The sequence below is a fragment of the Herpailurus yagouaroundi genome, unplaced genomic scaffold, assembly GCF_014898765.1.
Source record: "Herpailurus yagouaroundi ecotype Mexico unplaced genomic scaffold, PumYag 194, whole genome shotgun sequence".
Classification (NCBI taxonomy): Eukaryota; Metazoa; Chordata; class Mammalia; order Carnivora; family Felidae; genus Herpailurus; species Herpailurus yagouaroundi.
Window position 1 is genome coordinate 1,586,766 of NW_024412425.1, and position 17,028 is coordinate 1,603,793.

The following is a 17,028-nucleotide window of genomic DNA, read 5'->3' on the forward strand; positions in this document are numbered from 1 at the left end:
GGAGGGGAGGGAAGATTGACCCTAACCCATCCTTACCCATCTCCCACAGCGGAGGGTGCGAACTCGGGGGGCCCGTTCCTGTGCGGCGCACTGGAGACGTCCGTGGTCCTGCTTCAGTGGTACCAGCCCATGAACAAGTTCCTGCTGGTCCGGGTAGGGGGGCTGTCGAGGCTGGGGACTCTGCGAGGTTGCATGCTAGGGCCTTCCACTTGTTACGCTTCTGCTGAGAGTTTCATGAAGCCCGGCTTCTACCCGAGGCCCCGCTCCAATCTCCCCCGAGGCCCCGCCCACCTGTGGTCGGCGCCAGAGGCTCCGCCTTCTGAGAGCTTCCGGATCCTTAAGCTCCTCCTCTCACTCCAGCCTAATTATCCTTCAGGCCGTATGCCCCATTCCTCGGGTCTCTAAGGGGACCCCGCTGAGATCCTTTGACTCTAAGGAGACTTTGCTGCCTGTGAGGTCACGCCCCTCAAGGGACCCCGCCTCGCTGTCATTAAGGCGGCACGCTCCAAACAAGGCACGCCAACTTTGAGCCACGTCCACCCATTTCTGAGGAGGCATCACCTCACGCTTCTGGGGCCTTACCCCCTGAAGTTTCTAGGTGCCATCCCCCAAAACCGAGGGCCCAGGAAATATACTTGGGAAGCTCCCTGCAGGCTCTCCTCCCAGGCCCCTCCCCTCTCAGGCCCCGCCCCACGACTCTGAGTCCGCCCCTCCCTGTGCGGCCTGCAGCAGGTGCTGTTCCCGCTACCGACGCCCCTTCCAGTGTTCGCGCTACTGACCGGGCCGGGCTCCGAGCTGCCCGCCGTCTGCATCGGCGTGAGCCCGGGGCGGCCGGCGAACTCGGTGCTCTTCCACACCGTGCGCTTCGGTGCCCTCTCCTGCTGGCTGGGCGAGATGAGCACAGGTGGGTGGGGCAGGCTCGCTGGGGGCGGGGCTGCTGGGAGGGGGTGGGCTGGGCGGCTGGGCTGTGCTTAGCCTGCGATGTAACTGGGGTAACTGGGAAAGGGATTGCAGCTGGGGCGAGGGGAGAGAGGTGGATACGTACAGCCGGTGAGATTGAGGACCCGTCGGGACCGCTGTGATGGGCGGGGTTTAGCTGGGGAATGGAGAGGGTGCCTAGCGGAGGAAGGCAGAAGCAGGTGGAATTGGTCTTTGAACCTCTCTGCCTGTCAAACAGAGCACAGGGGACCGGTGCAGGTGACCCAGGTAGAGGAAGACAAGGTGATGGTGTTGATGGACGGTAAGGACCCTCCTCCCAGTCTTTTCTCCACTGTTCCTGGATCTTGGCTTCGCAGACCCTGTGCTTCTCAGAAATGCTGAGCCCCTCCGGGCCTTGCCCTTGTCCTGCTTTGCTTCTCAGTGAATTTATTGTACAGTCTCTCAGCATCCTTCTGAGCCTCACTCTTACAGCCCTCTCTCTACCCTCTTCTAGGGTCTCTGAAGCTGGTGACTCCGGAGGGAGACCCAGTCCGGGGACTTCGAACTCCAGAGATCCCTATGACTGAAGCAGTAGAGGCCGTGGGTACGTGCAGGGATGGGAGGGCCCCCGGTCCAGAATGGAGGCTCAGTGATACCCAAGCGTAACAGGCACTGCTTGTCTCCCAGCTATGGTCGGGGGCCGGCTCCAGGCCTTTTGGAAGCATGGAGTGCAGGTGTGGGCTCCAGGCTCAGACCAGGTAAGCTTCATCCCAGTGCCCACAACTCCACTCCCTCCCCATCAGGCATCCAGTTCATCAGATGGATCAGGGGAATTGAGTCAGGGTGGGAAGCCCTGACTAGAAGCTTCCTCCAGTCTCAGTTCAGCCAGGTCCCCTTCTATACCCCAGGGTCTCTTGGATCTAGAGCTCATTCCAGGCCACTGGGGGATCTTGTGCGAGAGAGTCTACTCTCTCTGAACCTCAGTCTCCAACTATAAAATGGGGGTCGCTAGAGAGAGATGTGGGTGGTTAAGAACATGAACAGACGGGCTGGGTTGGAACCAGCTGATTGGCCTCAAGCAAATGACTTAACATTCCCATGCATTACTTTCCCCATCCGGAAAATGGAGCGAAAAATGGTCCTTAGCTCATAGATGTGTCAGATGCTGCCCATACGTGTTTGTATTTAATCTTCACCATCACATATGAGGAAGGTCCTGTGACTTCACAGGTTAGTAATCTGAGGCACAGAGAGGAAAAGTAACTTGTTTGGGGGGGTCACACAGCTGGTGAATGGTGTCGACTAGAATTATTTCTGGATCTAAGACTAAAAGTTTAGAGACCTCTCCCCCACCCCCGTTCCCTTTAAAGGGAAAGGGGAAGAGTCTTCTAGATACTGAAACACACACTTTTCCCCCAGCTGTTGCAGGAGCTGAGAGACCCCACCCTCACCTTCCGTCTTCTTGGCTCCCCCAGGTATGGACTTAAGGAAGGGGAACACGGAACTGGGGAGGGGGGCTTCCAATTTGGAGAGGTGTCTTGAGGTCTCTCTAACCGCCTGTATCTTTGGCCTGGACGTTCTCTCTCTTGGTCTCCCTGCTTCTATCTCTGTGCCTTATTCCCCACACGGCAGCCAAGGGGACGTTTTTATTTTTTTAATTTTAATTTCCACTTTTTAGTTTGACCTAACTTTAGACTCACAGAGAAGTTGCAAAAAGAAATTTAAAAATTCTTGTATCCCCTTCATTCATCCAGTTGCTCAGATGTTAACTTTTTGGTTGGTTTTTGTTTTTGTTTTTCTTTGTGTGTGTGTGTGTGTGTGTGTGTGTGCGCGCTTTGTTTTTATCACGTATATTTTATCCTCTTTTGTATGTGTGTCATTTTTTTTCTATTTGGGTATGAACTGTTTCCTAAGTCCAAGCAAAGACATATTCTTACAGACCACAGTGCAGCTGTCAAAATCAAGAAAATAACCGCAAGACATCGCTACCTTGTAACCCACATACCCGGTCTCACCGGTTAGCCCAATGATACTCTTTATAACCAAAAAAATAATACTTTTTTTTTTTTTCTGGTCCTGGAGGCAATTCAGAATGATGGGTTGCATTTAAGAGTGGTGTTTCTTTAGTCTTTAGCCTGGAACAGTTCTTCAGGTTCTCTTTGTTTTTCGTGACCTTGATACTTGCGAAGAGTACAGGAAGGTTGTTTTCCAGAATGTCCCTCAGTTGGGTTTGAGGTTTCCAGGTTAAGCATTGTGGGGGCAGGGGTACCGCAGAAGTGACGGCGGGTCGTCAGTCCATCATATCATGTCAGTTTGTCCCAGGACTGGTCGTGCCATCTTTGAACATTTGGGGAAGGTGGGGGGAGTCCGGTTTCTCCACTGTAAGTTACTTTTGTGCTTAAAAAAAAAAGTATCTTTTGCGGTGATTTGCTGAGACTGTGTAATTCTACTGTTTCTATCAGACTTTTGCTCACGGCTTTTAGTATCTATTATTGATTTTTGCCTGAATATATTTTTAGGATAGTTACCCAGTGGTGATTTCCTATTTCTGCACTCATTAGTTGGCATGCTACTGTGGGGGAAACGGTCCTTTCTCTACCACGTATGTATGTATGTGTGTATTTCAGCACAGTCTCCTGGATTTCCATTTTATTCTGTGGGTTACAATGTATATTAGTATCATGATTATTAATTTCGAGGCACGAGAACTCCCAGATTTAGCCAGTGAGGGCCCCTTCAAGGATCTCTTGCAGCCTTTGGACATCCAGAGCGGTCTTTTAAAATCTAAATCCGGGGCGCCTGGGTGGCGCAGTCGGTTAAGCGTCCGACTTCAGCCAGGTCACGATCTCGCGGTCCGTGAGTTCGAGCCCCGCGTCGGGCTCTGGGCTGATGGCTCAGAGCCTGGAGCCTGTTTCCGATTCTGTGTCTCCCTCTCTCTCTGCCCCTCCCCCGTTCATGCTCTGTCTCTCTCTGTCCCAAAAATAAATAAATGTTGAAAAAAAAATAAAAAAAAAAATCTAAATCCGATTGTGTCACTCTCCCCATTTAAACTCTCCCGTTAAATACCAAATCCTGGCCACAAGATAAATACGAGATAAATACCCCATCCTGGCCACAGCGCACAAGACTTTGACTTCTGCAGCCAAGCCCCAAGCTCTCCCCCACCTCAAAGCCTTTGCATAGGCTGTTCTCTGTGTCCAGAACACCTTTCCTTGACTTTTCACCAAGCTCCCTCCCTCCTGAGCCTCTTTCGGGCTCCACCCGCTATTCTTCGGGGCACGCTGGCCAGCCCTTTGGGATAGGTTTCCATGCAATGTGTTCCGTTACATGAGTGGTCTGCAGTCATGTTATTCACTGATTCATGCTGGTCTTCGTTTTGGCCTCCTCAAGGGCAGAGACTGTCTCTGCACGTCACTGCAAGAGTCCAGAACTGTGCTGGCACAGCCTCTATTAACTCCTTTGTGAATGAATGAATGAATGAATGAACTGACTTCTCTCCTCCTTCCCCAGGCCTGTGGTGGTGGAGACACGCCCAGCAGATGATCCTACTGCCCCCAGCAGCCTCTACATCCAGGAATGAGTCTCGGGGGGGGGGGGGCGGTTAGGAACCAGTCCCTGCACCCCACTCCCCAACGGACAGACATTAGTGATCATGACATGCACTTGTCTCCCAATAAACATGGCTCCAGCCTCTGCTGCCATCTTGCTCTTCAAGGGGGAAGGGGAGGGGAGAATTCCCGGATGCCCACCCATACCTCAAATGTCAACGATCCAGCACAACGACGTCAGGAGTGTAGCACAGACTTTATTTCTCCAGTACATGGTCACCTGTCCCCCAGCTGCCGTTGGGGGCGGGGTTTGGGACTAAGGGACTTGCCGTGAGTACAAGGCACTTGAGGCGGGGGCGAAGGGCCAGCTGGGGGTGTCTCAGCCAAGCTGGTCCTCGTACTGCTTGCGGAAACAGTCGCCAGCTGGGAAGAAATCCCAGCATCTCTCTTGGTACATCTTCCAGACGTAAGACTCCTAGGATTGGGGCATGGGGAAGAATTGGTCACATCTTCAAAAGCTCATGTTGCCATGAGCTTTTTACTGCCACCTGCTGCTTGACCTTATATTAAAATTCTCCATGTCCCTGCCCACTGTCCTCCCATTAACACCCCCTTACCTGGCCCGTGTGTTCTGTCTCATCCTTATTTATCAGATACATCAGGAAAAACCTGGGGATGGAAGGGCAGTGGAGACAGGTGAGGACTACCCTAACTTTCTCCTGACTGGCTCGGAATCCACCCACTTGGATGCCACACCTAACTGGCCAATGCCCATTCCCCCCCACCTCGCTGTCGGCCACACCCCCATCCCTTGAATGGTCAATGGACCTATGCTCACATGTAATTGGCCAGGTTGTGCTCCTCTAGAGTGTGGGTCTCAAACCCGTGTGGTGTCGTATCGAAGTAATCGCTGCCGATGCCGCAGATGAAGCACTTGGTCTGTGGGTGGTGGGAGACATCAGAATCCGGGCCCATTCGTCCCCCAGCCTCCCATAATCCCTCTGGGTCACCCCCAGACTTGACCTACCTCCATATCTTCCTTCACTTGCTCTTGTTGGTCTCGGAGCTCGCCAAAAGCGTCAATGATCAGACCTGCGGTGGCAGGTGCAGGTCAACGCCCAACCTCTGACCCAGCTCGGGCTCCTCCCTCTTCTGGCTACCTACCTCGGAGCCTTGCCCCCCCATCCTCCTTCTCCCTAATCTCACCCTGCTTCCTGAAGATAATAATACCTAGCATTTATTGAGCACTTATTATGGGTAAAACACCTAGGAATTGACTTAATTTTCATCATAACCCTGCGAGGTTAGTATCATTAATAGCCCCATTTTACATATGGAGAAACTGAGGCCCAGAGAGGCGACTTGCCGAAAGTCTCACAGTAGGAAGAGGCAGAGGCAGAGCCAGGATGTGAATCCGGGCAGACTGGATTCTGGGCCTGCACTCTTAAAGGAGCTAGTCTGCCTCTGGGCACTGAGCCCCCACTCGCACAACCACGACCAGCACTGACCCTGGATGATGGCCAGCAGGATGACGATGACAAAGAAGAAGAAGGTGATGTCGAAGACCACCCGGTACAGCTCGTATTCGTCGCCTGCCGGGTCCTCAATCTCATCCCCGATGCCCCCACCAGCTCGGACACCCACGTACATGTGAAACAGGTAGCACTGTGGGGGAAGGGAGAGAAGCCTACCGGTCATGCGCTCCCTCATTCAACATCCGCCAAGTACCTCCAAGGCCCTGGGCTGAGGGGGCAGGAGACGTAGCAGTGGCTGAGACAGTTCTGGGCCCTGGCCTCACAGGGCTCACAAACATGTCATCAGATAGTGACAGCCCAGAAGTGATCATGGCTGTGATAGGGAAAGCACAGGCAGAAAGGGCAGAGCCAGGGCGGGGAAGCACAGTGTGATCAGGGGGCAGGTGGGGGAAGCACAGGAAGCTTTGAAGTTTCAAAGGCTGACTCAGCCAGGGTGATCAGGCGAGACTTCCCTAGAAGAGGGGACATGTGTGAGCTGGGACTCGAAGGAGGTGTTAGGTGGGAGAAAGTGTTCCAGGCAGAGAAAACCACACGTGTTTTGACACCGCTGGGGAGCAAAGAATACACTGTGTTCCTGGGAGGAACTGAAAGAGGTTCGGTGAGGTTAGAAAATAGAGCTCCTGTGAGAAAGAGCAGGGAGAGAAATGAGGCCCAGCCAATGGTTAGGGAGGGCTTCCTGTAGGAGGCAGCATTTAAGTTGAAAGGTGACGTGTCAAGTGAAAGAGGGGCGTGTCCGTGGGGCCCGTGGTGGAGGATGGAGAGCATGTCAGATGCAAAGGGCTTGGGTGGGAGGAAACACATGGTCTTAGGGGAACTGAAAGAAAACAGGCAGCCAGGCAGCCCAAAGCAAGAAAGACTGTGGAGACTCGGGCAAAGCTAGCTCTTCCCTGGCTTCGGACGCCATGGTGAGGGATTCAATGTTACCCCGTGGCATTGGGGAGCTACGAGAAGGCTCTGAACAGGTAGGAGGGCACGGTCTGCGTGGCACTTGGGAAAGAAAGACTTTACGCCTGTTCTTTCTGTGTCCCCAAGAAGTGAGAGCTCAAAGTTGTCTTGGTTAAGAGCCGAGGCCAGTGACTGGTGAGAAGAGGGCTATGGGTGTCAGGACTAGGTCTGGTGGGGCCTCAAATGTCAGGCTGAAGAGCCGGACTAGGTCCTGAGAACGTGGTGCAAGATTACAGGACATCTTGTGAGATGAAGCCTTGAGACAATTCTTCCAACCGTGGCCTGTGCCTCTAGTAAGGTCAGCTCCACCTGGGTTATGACCACCGTTCTCAGAATAGAAGAGAAAGTATAAACAAGCATGACATGCTGGTACTTGGGGTGAAATTTATATGTGTGTATTTTTAAATTTTTTAAAAGTTTATTTATTTTCAGAGAGAAAGATTGAAAGAGAGGCGGGGGGGGGGGGGGGGGGGGAGAGAGAGAGAGAGAGAGAGAGAGAGAAATCCCAAGCAGGCTCCATGATGCCAGCGCAGAGCCCAGTGTGGGGCTTGAACTCTCAGACTATGAGATCATGACCTGAGCTAAGATCGAGTCCGACGCTTAACCTACGGAGCCACCCAGGCGCCCCCATGTTTCTTTCTTTCTTTTTTTTTTTTTTTAAGTAATCTCTACGCCCAATGTGGGGCTTGAATTTACAACCCTGAGATTAAGAGTCGCATACTCGGGTGAGACTTTTATAGAGAACGATGAGAGTAGCTAACACCTATGTAATCCTTAATACACACCAGGCACCATTGTAAGACTTTTAAGGGAGCTACACTGGGTCCTAAAAGCAGCCCTAGGCTGTAGGCACTGTTGTCACACACCCGTTTTACAGGGGAGGAACACCAGAGCGTGAGTAGGTTGACTGGCCTGCCCCAAATCACATGCTTTGTAAGCGACAGGGGCACCGTGTCTGAGCACCTTGCCGATAACAATAGCTTTAAAGGCTCAAATAACATGCCGACGGGGGCTGACGCTCATTGAGCACCAATCACGTGCCCGGCACTGTTCAAAGTACCTCATGGAACCCTCACAGTAAGTCTACGAGGTGGGAACTACCATCAGCCCCCCGTACAGACGGGAACACTAAGGGTCAGATGGTCAGTGACCAGGCCAAGAGTGCTGGGGGAGGGGCTCACCGTCATCATGTCGTCACACTTCATGTCGGGCTCGTCCTCATCCTCACTCTTGTTGTAGAACTTGCGGAAGAAGTTGAAGGCCACCACGGTGTACAGGTAGACCACCACCGCCAGGAGGCCCACGGTCATCACCAGCTGGGGGTGCGCAGGGGGCTGGTCAGCTCCACGCTTGGCCGCCCCCCACCCCCACCGTCCTCACCCCCAGTCGGTCAATGTGGTCCTCCCTCCGGGGTCTCACTACCCACACCCACCCTGGCTCAGCCCGCCCAGCCTTGCCCTTCCTCACCGGAGCTGCCCGACCCTCACCCCTCCACCCCTACTCAGGCTGCCCAGCTCATCCCTGCCTGGTTCACACCCCCCAGGCAGGCCCCCCGCCACACCTGCTTCCCATTATGGGTGACGGAGGACAGGATGGTGCGCAGCGTCTTGACCCCCATGGCAATGTCCAGGAGGTGGGCCGCAAAGAAGAAGTTGTTGTAGTGTCCCAGGAGGGACATCACCATGTACCAGCCCAGGTATAGGAAAGACTGTGGGCACACAGGGTCAGGGGTCAGGGAGCGTGCAGGATTCCTGGGGAACACTCCTGAGGGGAGTGTTCATGAGGGCCAAGGAGCACTTGGGGGGGGGTAGGGAGCACTCCGGGAACAGGGGGTCCAGGAACATTTGAGTGGCATGGGAGTGCTCTGGGAGTCACGATACCATCTCTGCCTAGGGAGCATCTGGAGGATTGGGAGCACTCTGCAGTAATGGAGCACTCTGGGTGAGAAGCCATCCTAAGGGTAGCTGGGGAGCCCTCTGCTGAAGGATACAGACTGAGAATTCAAGAGCACCTGAGGGACAAGGGGCTTCGGGGTATCATAGGACCAGAGGTGCATGGGGGCTCAGGAGTCGGTCCCTGGTCAGGGATACCTGGGGGTGGAGCCCCCGGCCCTCCCAAGGCCCTCCTCCCGCAGCCCACCCCCCACCTATGAGCCCCTCCTCACATTGTCTGTGAAGATGACCCCAAACTTCCAGATCTGGTACTTGACGTCAATGGACATGAGCCTATGTGGGGTGGGAGGAAGAAGGACGGGCGGATGCCTGAGAGGCTCAGTCCCTGGCCACCTTCCCTGATGGCCCCAGGCCTGTACAGGATGGCCCCTGGCTTACCAGGTGAGCAGCCCCGGTGGTGGTTCAGGCTTACGCTCGTTGTGGGCTGTGATCTCCAGCGTGGCCAGATCCATGCCCAGCAGTTCGGCGATCCGCTCCCGCCCATAGATGTCCCCATGCTTGTCCAGGACCTGTACCAGGGATTGTGGGGACATGGGGACGTGGCTGGGGTGGGGGAGGGCATAGCCTGCATGGGGCATTCTGGGGACACTCTGAACATTGTGTGAGAAATTGGGCTTGCATTTTTCTAGGGACAAGGTTCAGAGCTTTCTTCAGATCCTCAGGGGGAGGGTCCAAAAGTGATAAAGTTTCAGCTGATTCATTAACCAAATTAATAGGGATAATTTATTATTATTAAGGTGGTAGCGAAGGAATCCCATATAATTGGGTCTCTGCCATCAGTGAATTCTTCTCCCACTCACCCCCCTCATTCACTCTGCTTCAGCCACACAGACCTCTTCGCAGTTCCTCAAATATACCAGACACATTCCTGCCTCAGGGCCTTTGCACTGGCTATTCCTCTTGCCTAGGACACTCTTCCCCCAGATTTCTACTTGACTCACTCCTTTACCTCATTAACTAGTGTGCCCTTTCCTGCCTGCCGGACATGAGAGAGCAACCTCTCCTGGCCAGCGCGCGCACACACAGACACACACACACACACACACACACACACACACACACACACCCTCCCCACCCCCCGTCACTGCTTTTTTCTTGTACAGCACTTATCACCACCTAAACCCTATATATGTGCTCATCATCTGTGTTGCCAGCTTGAGTGTCAGAATCACTGTTGTGTTTACTGTTGGATTCCTGGCACATGGCAGGTGCTTGATAAATGTCTGTTGAGTGAATGAACGATGGTAACAGGCGACGTTTGTCTACTTTCCCTATGTGCCAGATACTGCTCGTGTCGTAGGCCACAGAATCTTTACAACCACCCTGTGGGGTCAGTCCTATTACTACCTCACTTTGAATCTTAGGGAAACCGAGGCACAGAAAGGCTGACACAGGAGTAGAAAAGCAGGCAATCCAGCTCCAGAGTCTGTGTGCTTCAAATAATATGCCTCACCTCTTCTCTCTTAACTAGTACTTAACTGAGTACTCATCCTGAGCCAGATACTGTGCTCTGCTCATAACACATATTATGTCATTACGGGGCGGGGGGGGGATTGTCACGCTCATTTCCAGACGGGCAAACTGAGGTACTCCTCAGGGAGCCAAAGCCCCTTGCCCAAGGTCGCACACAAAGCAAGTGCTTGACAGGACTGGGATGGCCAGGTGGCAGCCAGAGAGACCCAGCTTGGGAGACCCTTCCTTCCACCTCCCCATCCACATCCTCACCTTCCGCTTGACAAACTTGTCCCAGTAGTTGCTGGGGAAAGACCTGCCGAGAGAGACAGAGAGACCCCGAGGTGTCAGGGCCAGAAGGACCCGGAGGCACCAGCCGGGCCAGGGTGGTCGGAAGTTCCAACGCTTTTCTCACAGGGGACCCCGCACGGTAGGGTTGCGTCTCACTGGGAGTCAGGCTCCGCAGACCTCATGCCAGGCGAAGTTTTTCCCCGGGTCAACCACTACCCCCACTGCCATCTTTGTGGGGCCCACGGGAGGCAGCGGGCTTGCACCGGGGGCCAGGCAGCTCTGGTGCGTGAAGGGCAGGGCAGAGTCCGAGCCAGCAGCCTGGCCCTGCTCCGGCGGCCAAGGGAGTGATGTGCTCTCTCACCCTGTTTAGGCTTATTGGATGAGTCTGACCCTTTTGTTCCCATTTTTCTTTTTTTTTAAATATATTTTTCACATTTTTATGTATTTTTGAGAGAGAGAAAGAGAGAGCGAGTGAGAGTGAGCAGGGGAGAAGCGGGGGGGGGGGGGGGCACAGAGGATCCCAAGCAGGCTCCGTGCTGACAGCACAGAGCCCGACGCGGGGCTCGAACTCACGAACTGTGAGATCGTGACCTGAGCCACAGCTGGGCGCTCAAACGACTGAACCGCCCAGCTGCCCCTCGTTCCCAGTTTTCTGACTGACAAGTTGATGCCCTAAAATCCTGCAGAGGTGGGCTTGCTGGGAGTTTTGTTGGGTTTGGAGTGGAGACTTATGAATCCAGGGGTTCACGCCTATTTGATGTGTTTCGATTCTTGGCACTTCCCGTCCTTACTGGTGCTCAAATTGTCCCTGAATGGTCCAGCGGGAGCCCCTTCCCCTGGCAGCACGTTTTCTACGGAGCACATCTTTGCTTTCTGACCCAAGGTAATCCAGGCTGATTGCACTTCCCCGCCCCAGGCCTGAAATCTGCCGCTTCTCCAAGGAGCCTGGTTCCTTTTTTTGTGGGAAACGGTATTTAGACGTGGAGGTCCTGGGCGGACCCGGCTTTAAACAGATGTCTCTCCCTCTCTCTCTCCATTAAGCACGTGTGCTTGAATGCGTAGAAGTTCAATGTGCCCTCGATGGTGACGATGAGAGCACAGGACGTCCTTGGTGTGGTTTCTCTCCCTCCTCTCACCGCTTCTCCTGGGCAGGACCCCACAATAAAAGAACTTCCAACACTTATCCAGGGCTCACTGTGCCCCGGAAACCACATGAGTTCGTCTCGTTTCATCGTTACAAGACCCTCGGTGCTATTGTTTGTCCTCATTTTACAGATTAGGAAACTGAGGCACAGAGAGGCTAAATGGCTTGGCCAAGAATCCCTAGCTAGCATGTGGTCAACCCAGGCTGCCTGACCTTGCGTTCTTATTCTAGAGATGATGAGCCCCTGCTGCATGAACACACGAAATTGGACTTGATCGGGGGTGGGAGAGAGGGGGAACGGAGTGGGCTGGGAGGGCGCGGAGGGGGTCCAGAGTCCCACCACACTGCTCTCACACACCCTCGCTCCCTCTCTGGGGTCAATTTAAAAGCAAAATGATTTCCTATTTCCCACTTGTGGCAGCGGGGTAAGAATCACACGTGGGGGCAGGGTTTCAATGCAGGTTCCTGGGCCCCACCCCAGACTCACTGAGGGTCTGGGCCCCAGGGATCCCCATGTGTTACCAGTATCCCCACAGGTACTTTAACACACGGGAGATTTGTCTAAATTATGGACAGGAGGACTAAGGCTTGGGGAGACTGGAGTCAGGACTGGCAGCGACTGGTCTTTTGAGACCGAGGCCCGGCCTGGGGAGGAAACCCAGCTCTGTTCCCACCCCCCACCCCCAGAGGGGAACCGGGCCTTACGGCGTGTTGAGCACCAGTCGGTCCCACTGCCCCTTCACGTCATCGTCCTCAGGCTGTTCCGTGATGTAGAGGCCATCAAACTCCAGCTTCCGGGCCAGCTCCTTCTCCCGTTTAAAGATCACCAGGGGCACCTACATTGTGCAGGCAGGCAAAGGGGTGGGCGTCAGGCTCCCTAGGAGACCACAGCCTCAGCGGGAGCCAGGAGATCTTGCTGGAGCAGGTGTGAGACCCCACGTCAGGGGAGCTTCTCCAGAGCAATCAGGGCAGTAATTGGGGAAAGGTGGGCAGATGGGTCAGGGCTGTGGTGGGAAAAAATCAGGAAAGCCCAGAAGTGGTGCCTGAATCCACGTGCCCCTGTTAGCACCCACGTTACGTCTGAGGCCCCACAGACCCCCGCCGGGCCCCACTAATTCACCAACTGACCAGTATGCAGGAAGTAATATTCCCAGTGAGAAGTTCTGTCTCTTGATCCAGAAATTAACATAGACACAGGACCTGCTCCTCAGCTGTGACCCACATTAGTTCCCTGAATATTAAATATCGTCCTTGCGGAGGCCCCAATCCTGTACCCAGGCCCCCCTTGTCCCAACCACCGAAGGAGATCCCTCCAGCCCCTGCCCTAGACCCTGTCAGCTAGTGGCCCAGCACCTCTCCCTGCTTCACAAGACCATGAACCCCAGAACCATGGCCACGACTCACCTTAAGGCAGTTGTAGCCAATGATGCAGAGAAAGGCCACCAACGTATGGAGTAGGCTCAAGCAACGCAAGGCAGGCTCCATGTAGCCCGTGCTCTCCTCCAGGAAGTAGTACACCATGTTCTCGTCCTCGTCACCCTCCGCCTCCTCGCCGGCCCCCGAGCCCCAGCCAGAGCCGCCGCCAGACCCTGCACCTGACAGGTCCCCAGCTGCTGAGCCCTCCATGTCGTCCTCCCCTGGTGGAGAGTCTGAGACCTGAAGCGGGGGAGAGGTCGGTCAGGGCGGGGACCCTGGTGTCCTGACACCTGCTCTGCCCCACCCAGAGCCCACTGACCAGACGAACAGCCCCCCGTGGTCGTTGGGGGGGGGGTGGGGGGGCCCTGTCGGAGACAATCTCGTTAGAGCTGCCAATCAAGATGGAGGGTGGGTCCAGAACCCTGGCTAGTAAATCAGAGTCTGTCTCCCATTTTACAGAGGAGGATATTGAAGCACAGCGAGGTTAAGCACCTTGCCTCACGTGATGCCACCAGTGAGTGCTAGAGCCAGGATTGTATCCCACAGAAGCCACTCTGCAAGACTGCTTCTCTGTCCTGTTATCTAGATCCCTGGCAAGACCCCAAAGGGTCCTTTTGTCCTTTAGGAGGCCTGGTTCTCAGCCCTTTCCTTCCATTCCCTGAGCTGCCCATTTCCTCCTTCCCGCAAATTTCCCTTTAACTTACGAGAAAGCAAAAAAGCTTAACGGAATCAGTGCATGTTGCTGAGAGGCGAAGGTGTGTGCCCAGGGGCACAAGACTGGCACGTGGCAGAGCTGAGCATGGAACTCCAAGCCGGTTCCCTGCTCTGCCATACGCAGTCAGGCGTCTGTCCCAGATGCGCCCAGATACCCACGCACACTGCCATGCGGGTCCCAAGATCCAGATGTCCAGGCAGAACCCACCTCGGAACCCCCAATCCCACACCTTGTCCCTTCACTGCGGGGGCCCTGGGAACCTGGTAGGGGCAGAGTCACCCCCCTCCCCCAGCCCAGGTAAGCGTCTGATTCTCCCGACCCCTCGTGACGAGCACCTTATAAAACAGCAAGATGAAGTTGATGGCGAATGCCAAGAAGAGGGCAAGGAATCGCAGGGTGTAGAAGTTCCGGGAGAGGTAGTTCTAAGATGAGGAGAGAAAGAGAAAGAGCTCACGCTCCACTTTATTCCCTGGAGAATTCACCCCATCATCCACCCCCAATCCGAAATCTGCTCTCACAACCTCCTAGTCATTGAGTGCTTACTGTATACCAAGACCTGTGCTAAGAGCTTTATACGCATGAAACTTGTGTAGCTCTTACCACACCCCTAATGGAGTGAGCACAGCAGATATACCCATTTCACAGATGAGAACACCGGGACTCAGGGAGGCAAGATGTCTTGCTCAAGACCACACAGCCAAGAAGCAGCAGACCTGGGGTTTGAGGCCAGGCACTCAAGCTCCAGAGTCCACACTCCCAACTTCTCTGCTATGCTGCTTCCTGTGTGAGGCCCCCCTGTCTTTACCCCAGGCAGAGGGCAGCTACTTCTCTCTCTCCCTCCCTCTTTTTCTCTCCATCGTTCTTCCTGTTCCTCGTTCTTCCCATGCATCCTCACTGGACCACCTTCCTTCCAACATGTTTCCTTCAGCCCCTCAGGTCAGGTTGGGCCTGGAGAGGAGGCGGGACAGGCAGAGCCCTGAGCCCTGTCCTCCCAAACTCCCTCTCTTCTTCCTGGCCTGGATGAGGAGATGAGTTCTGCCCCCCACCCCCCCCCACCCCGAACAGGAGTGGCTGGGACTGGTGTGGTGGCTCTGACCTGAAGGCCAAGGGCCAAGAAACAGGTCATGGTGGGAGGAACGGAACCATGGCCTTGGCTGAATTTAGCTCTGGATGGCAGATGGGGGTGGGAAGCCTAGGCAGGGCGCCCCAGATGAGCAAAGTGTGGAGGTTGGAATAAAGATCTTGAACAGGGAGAGGCCGAGGAGCCAAGCCAAGCCACATGACGTGCTGTCCCGTCACCAGGTCCTGACGCTGTCTGGGGACATCTCTGCCCTCAAGCCAGCCTGGCTGCTTCTGAGAGATGAGCCTGGCACGGGTGAGGGTGGGGACGGGAGGTGGGGGGGGGGGGAGTGTCAGCAAACCCTTGCCGGGTCCTCACCAAGAACTTCACCCTCTGCACTTCCAGTTCTCCCCAGAATTCCAAACCCCCGCCTCCAGCCTCCTCCTTCTTTGGAGGGGGTGGAGAAGGTGCTGTCTTCTTGGGGGGCTCTGGTGGGGGTTCGGGGACTTCTTCCTTCTCCCCATTCTCAGCACTGCAGGGCAGGACACAGAGAGAGTGAGGAGGGGCCTGGGAAATTCATTCATTCGTTCAAAGCCATGCACTGGGGACACAGTGATGGGTCACTGCCCTTCCACGGGGCTCAGTCCAATGGGGGTACAGACTGGTCACCAGGCAGCGGTGGCCCAGAATGGTCAGGGCCAGGATGGGGGAGGCTCGGGGTTTTGTGGGGGCCCAGAAACACCTCTTTGACTTGATGGTGGGGGATGTGTGTCAAGGCAAGCTTCCTGGAGGAGACACGCGAGCCAAAATGGAAACGAGGAGGAAAGCAGATGAACATGGGAGAAAGTGTTCCAGGCGGAGGGAACAGCCCACATGAAGACTTGGGGGCAAGACAGGAACACTCGCTTCCCCGCTCCCTTTCAGAGGCCCTCCTCTGGCCCTGGCCTGGGCTGGGTGATGCCGAGGACACGGTGCGACCTCAGGAGACTCCTGATCCAGGAGGGAAGCGGTGCTAGAGGGTGGGCCCCTTGGACTCCAAGGCCACTCACTCGGCTTTCTCAGGCTCCGGTTCCGGCTCCGGCTCGGGCTCTGGTTCTGGAGGCAGCTCCTCTTCCTCTCCATCCACCTGGCGGCGGGGCAAGCATCAGGGTGGAGCCCCCACCCCAAGTGCCTGTCAGAGCTGATCTGCCTGTTCCTGCCTGTGTCCCTTCCCGGTCATGTCCCCTCGACAATCTACGTTTTACTCTCCTCCCGTCAGAAGAGGGATTGAGTCTCATTTTCCAGAGGGGAAACTGAGGCTCAGAGAAGTGGACCGCCTTGTCAAAGCACTGTGCAGAGTCGGCCTGACTCCAAGTGGAGCTCTGGTTCCCCAGGGCTTCCCATCCCCCTGACACCCACCCCCATGGCGCTCTTGGCGGAGGGCCTGAGGATGTGGGCTACATAAGCCCTCACAACCGTCTGTCTCTGTCTGAGGGGCTTTCCCAGTGTCCCTGACCCTGTGCCGGGTTGTTCTAGTTCCTGGTCCCCGTTCCCCTCTAATTTGGCTTCTGGGTCTCTCCTCTCTCTAACTCCAGATATCTTTCTCTCTCCCAGAAATACTACTTGTTTCACTGCGAGCCTTTCTCCAAGTCTCCATCTGAGTCCACCTCTCCGTGTGCCTCTCTATCCCTTGTCTCTGCGTGCCTGTCTCTCAGGTTCTCTCTCCTCCCTCTGTCTCCGAGTCTCCCTCCCGGGCTCGTCCTCCCTCTCAGCCCCGATGTCTCCAAACCACCCCCGCCGCCCACCCCCGGGCCCGCCCCCCCCCCCCCGGGACCCCGCCGGCCTTCTCACCCCCAGCGTCCTCTTGATGATGGGGGAGCCCTCGGGCGTGGGAGGCTCCGCCGGCGTCGTGTCGCCCATGTCCCCGAGGCCGCCCGCCCCTTCGGGCCGGAAGGGGCCCCCCTCGGCCACGGCCACGGCCCCGTCGGCGCCTCCCGGGACCGCCTCGTGCGCCGCCGCCTCCTCGTCGCCCGCGCCCTCCGCCTCGTCGCCCGCGCCCTCGCCCGCGCCCTC

General features: G+C 55.6%; 2 protein-coding genes across 3 annotated transcripts in view; one reads left to right on the top strand and one right to left on the bottom strand.

Annotated features, from left to right (window-relative positions):
• Nucleotides 1-4,611, top strand: part of MAP4K1 (mitogen-activated protein kinase kinase kinase kinase 1) — a 16,317-nt gene extending 11,706 nt beyond the window's left edge. The window contains exons 25-31 of one of the 2 annotated variants that reach the window (XM_040445952.1): nt 50-153; nt 730-904; nt 1,178-1,240; nt 1,433-1,522; nt 1,606-1,676; nt 2,338-2,393; nt 4,429-4,611. In XM_040445952.1, the coding sequence (XP_040301886.1) occupies nt 50-153; nt 730-904; nt 1,178-1,240; nt 1,433-1,522; nt 1,606-1,676; nt 2,338-2,393; nt 4,429-4,498 (629 nt within the window). In that variant the 3' untranslated portion in view covers nt 4,499-4,611. The remainder of the gene's footprint in view (nt 1-49; nt 154-729; nt 905-1,177; nt 1,241-1,432; nt 1,523-1,605; nt 1,677-2,337; nt 2,394-4,428) is intronic. The other variant, XM_040445953.1, reaches the window with a different exon arrangement.
• A 92-nt stretch (nt 4,612-4,703) lies between these two features.
• The window catches only part of RYR1 (ryanodine receptor 1), a 118,707-nt gene continuing 106,382 nt past the window's right edge, over nt 4,704-17,028 (bottom strand). The window contains exons 92-107 of the mRNA XM_040445607.1: nt 16,807-17,025; nt 16,026-16,102; nt 15,355-15,508; nt 14,252-14,338; nt 13,190-13,441; nt 12,491-12,621; nt 10,624-10,666; nt 9,277-9,407; nt 9,111-9,171; nt 8,508-8,654; nt 8,128-8,262; nt 5,975-6,131; nt 5,494-5,558; nt 5,305-5,405; nt 5,084-5,135; nt 4,704-4,941 (exon numbers count right to left, since the gene is read on the bottom strand). Of these exons, the coding sequence (XP_040301541.1) occupies nt 4,846-4,941; nt 5,084-5,135; nt 5,305-5,405; nt 5,494-5,558; nt 5,975-6,131; nt 8,128-8,262; nt 8,508-8,654; nt 9,111-9,171; nt 9,277-9,407; nt 10,624-10,666; nt 12,491-12,621; nt 13,190-13,441; nt 14,252-14,338; nt 15,355-15,508; nt 16,026-16,102; nt 16,807-17,025 (1,908 nt within the window). The 3' untranslated portion in view covers nt 4,704-4,845. The remainder of the gene's footprint in view (nt 4,942-5,083; nt 5,136-5,304; nt 5,406-5,493; nt 5,559-5,974; nt 6,132-8,127; nt 8,263-8,507; nt 8,655-9,110; nt 9,172-9,276; nt 9,408-10,623; nt 10,667-12,490; nt 12,622-13,189; nt 13,442-14,251; nt 14,339-15,354; nt 15,509-16,025; nt 16,103-16,806; nt 17,026-17,028) is intronic.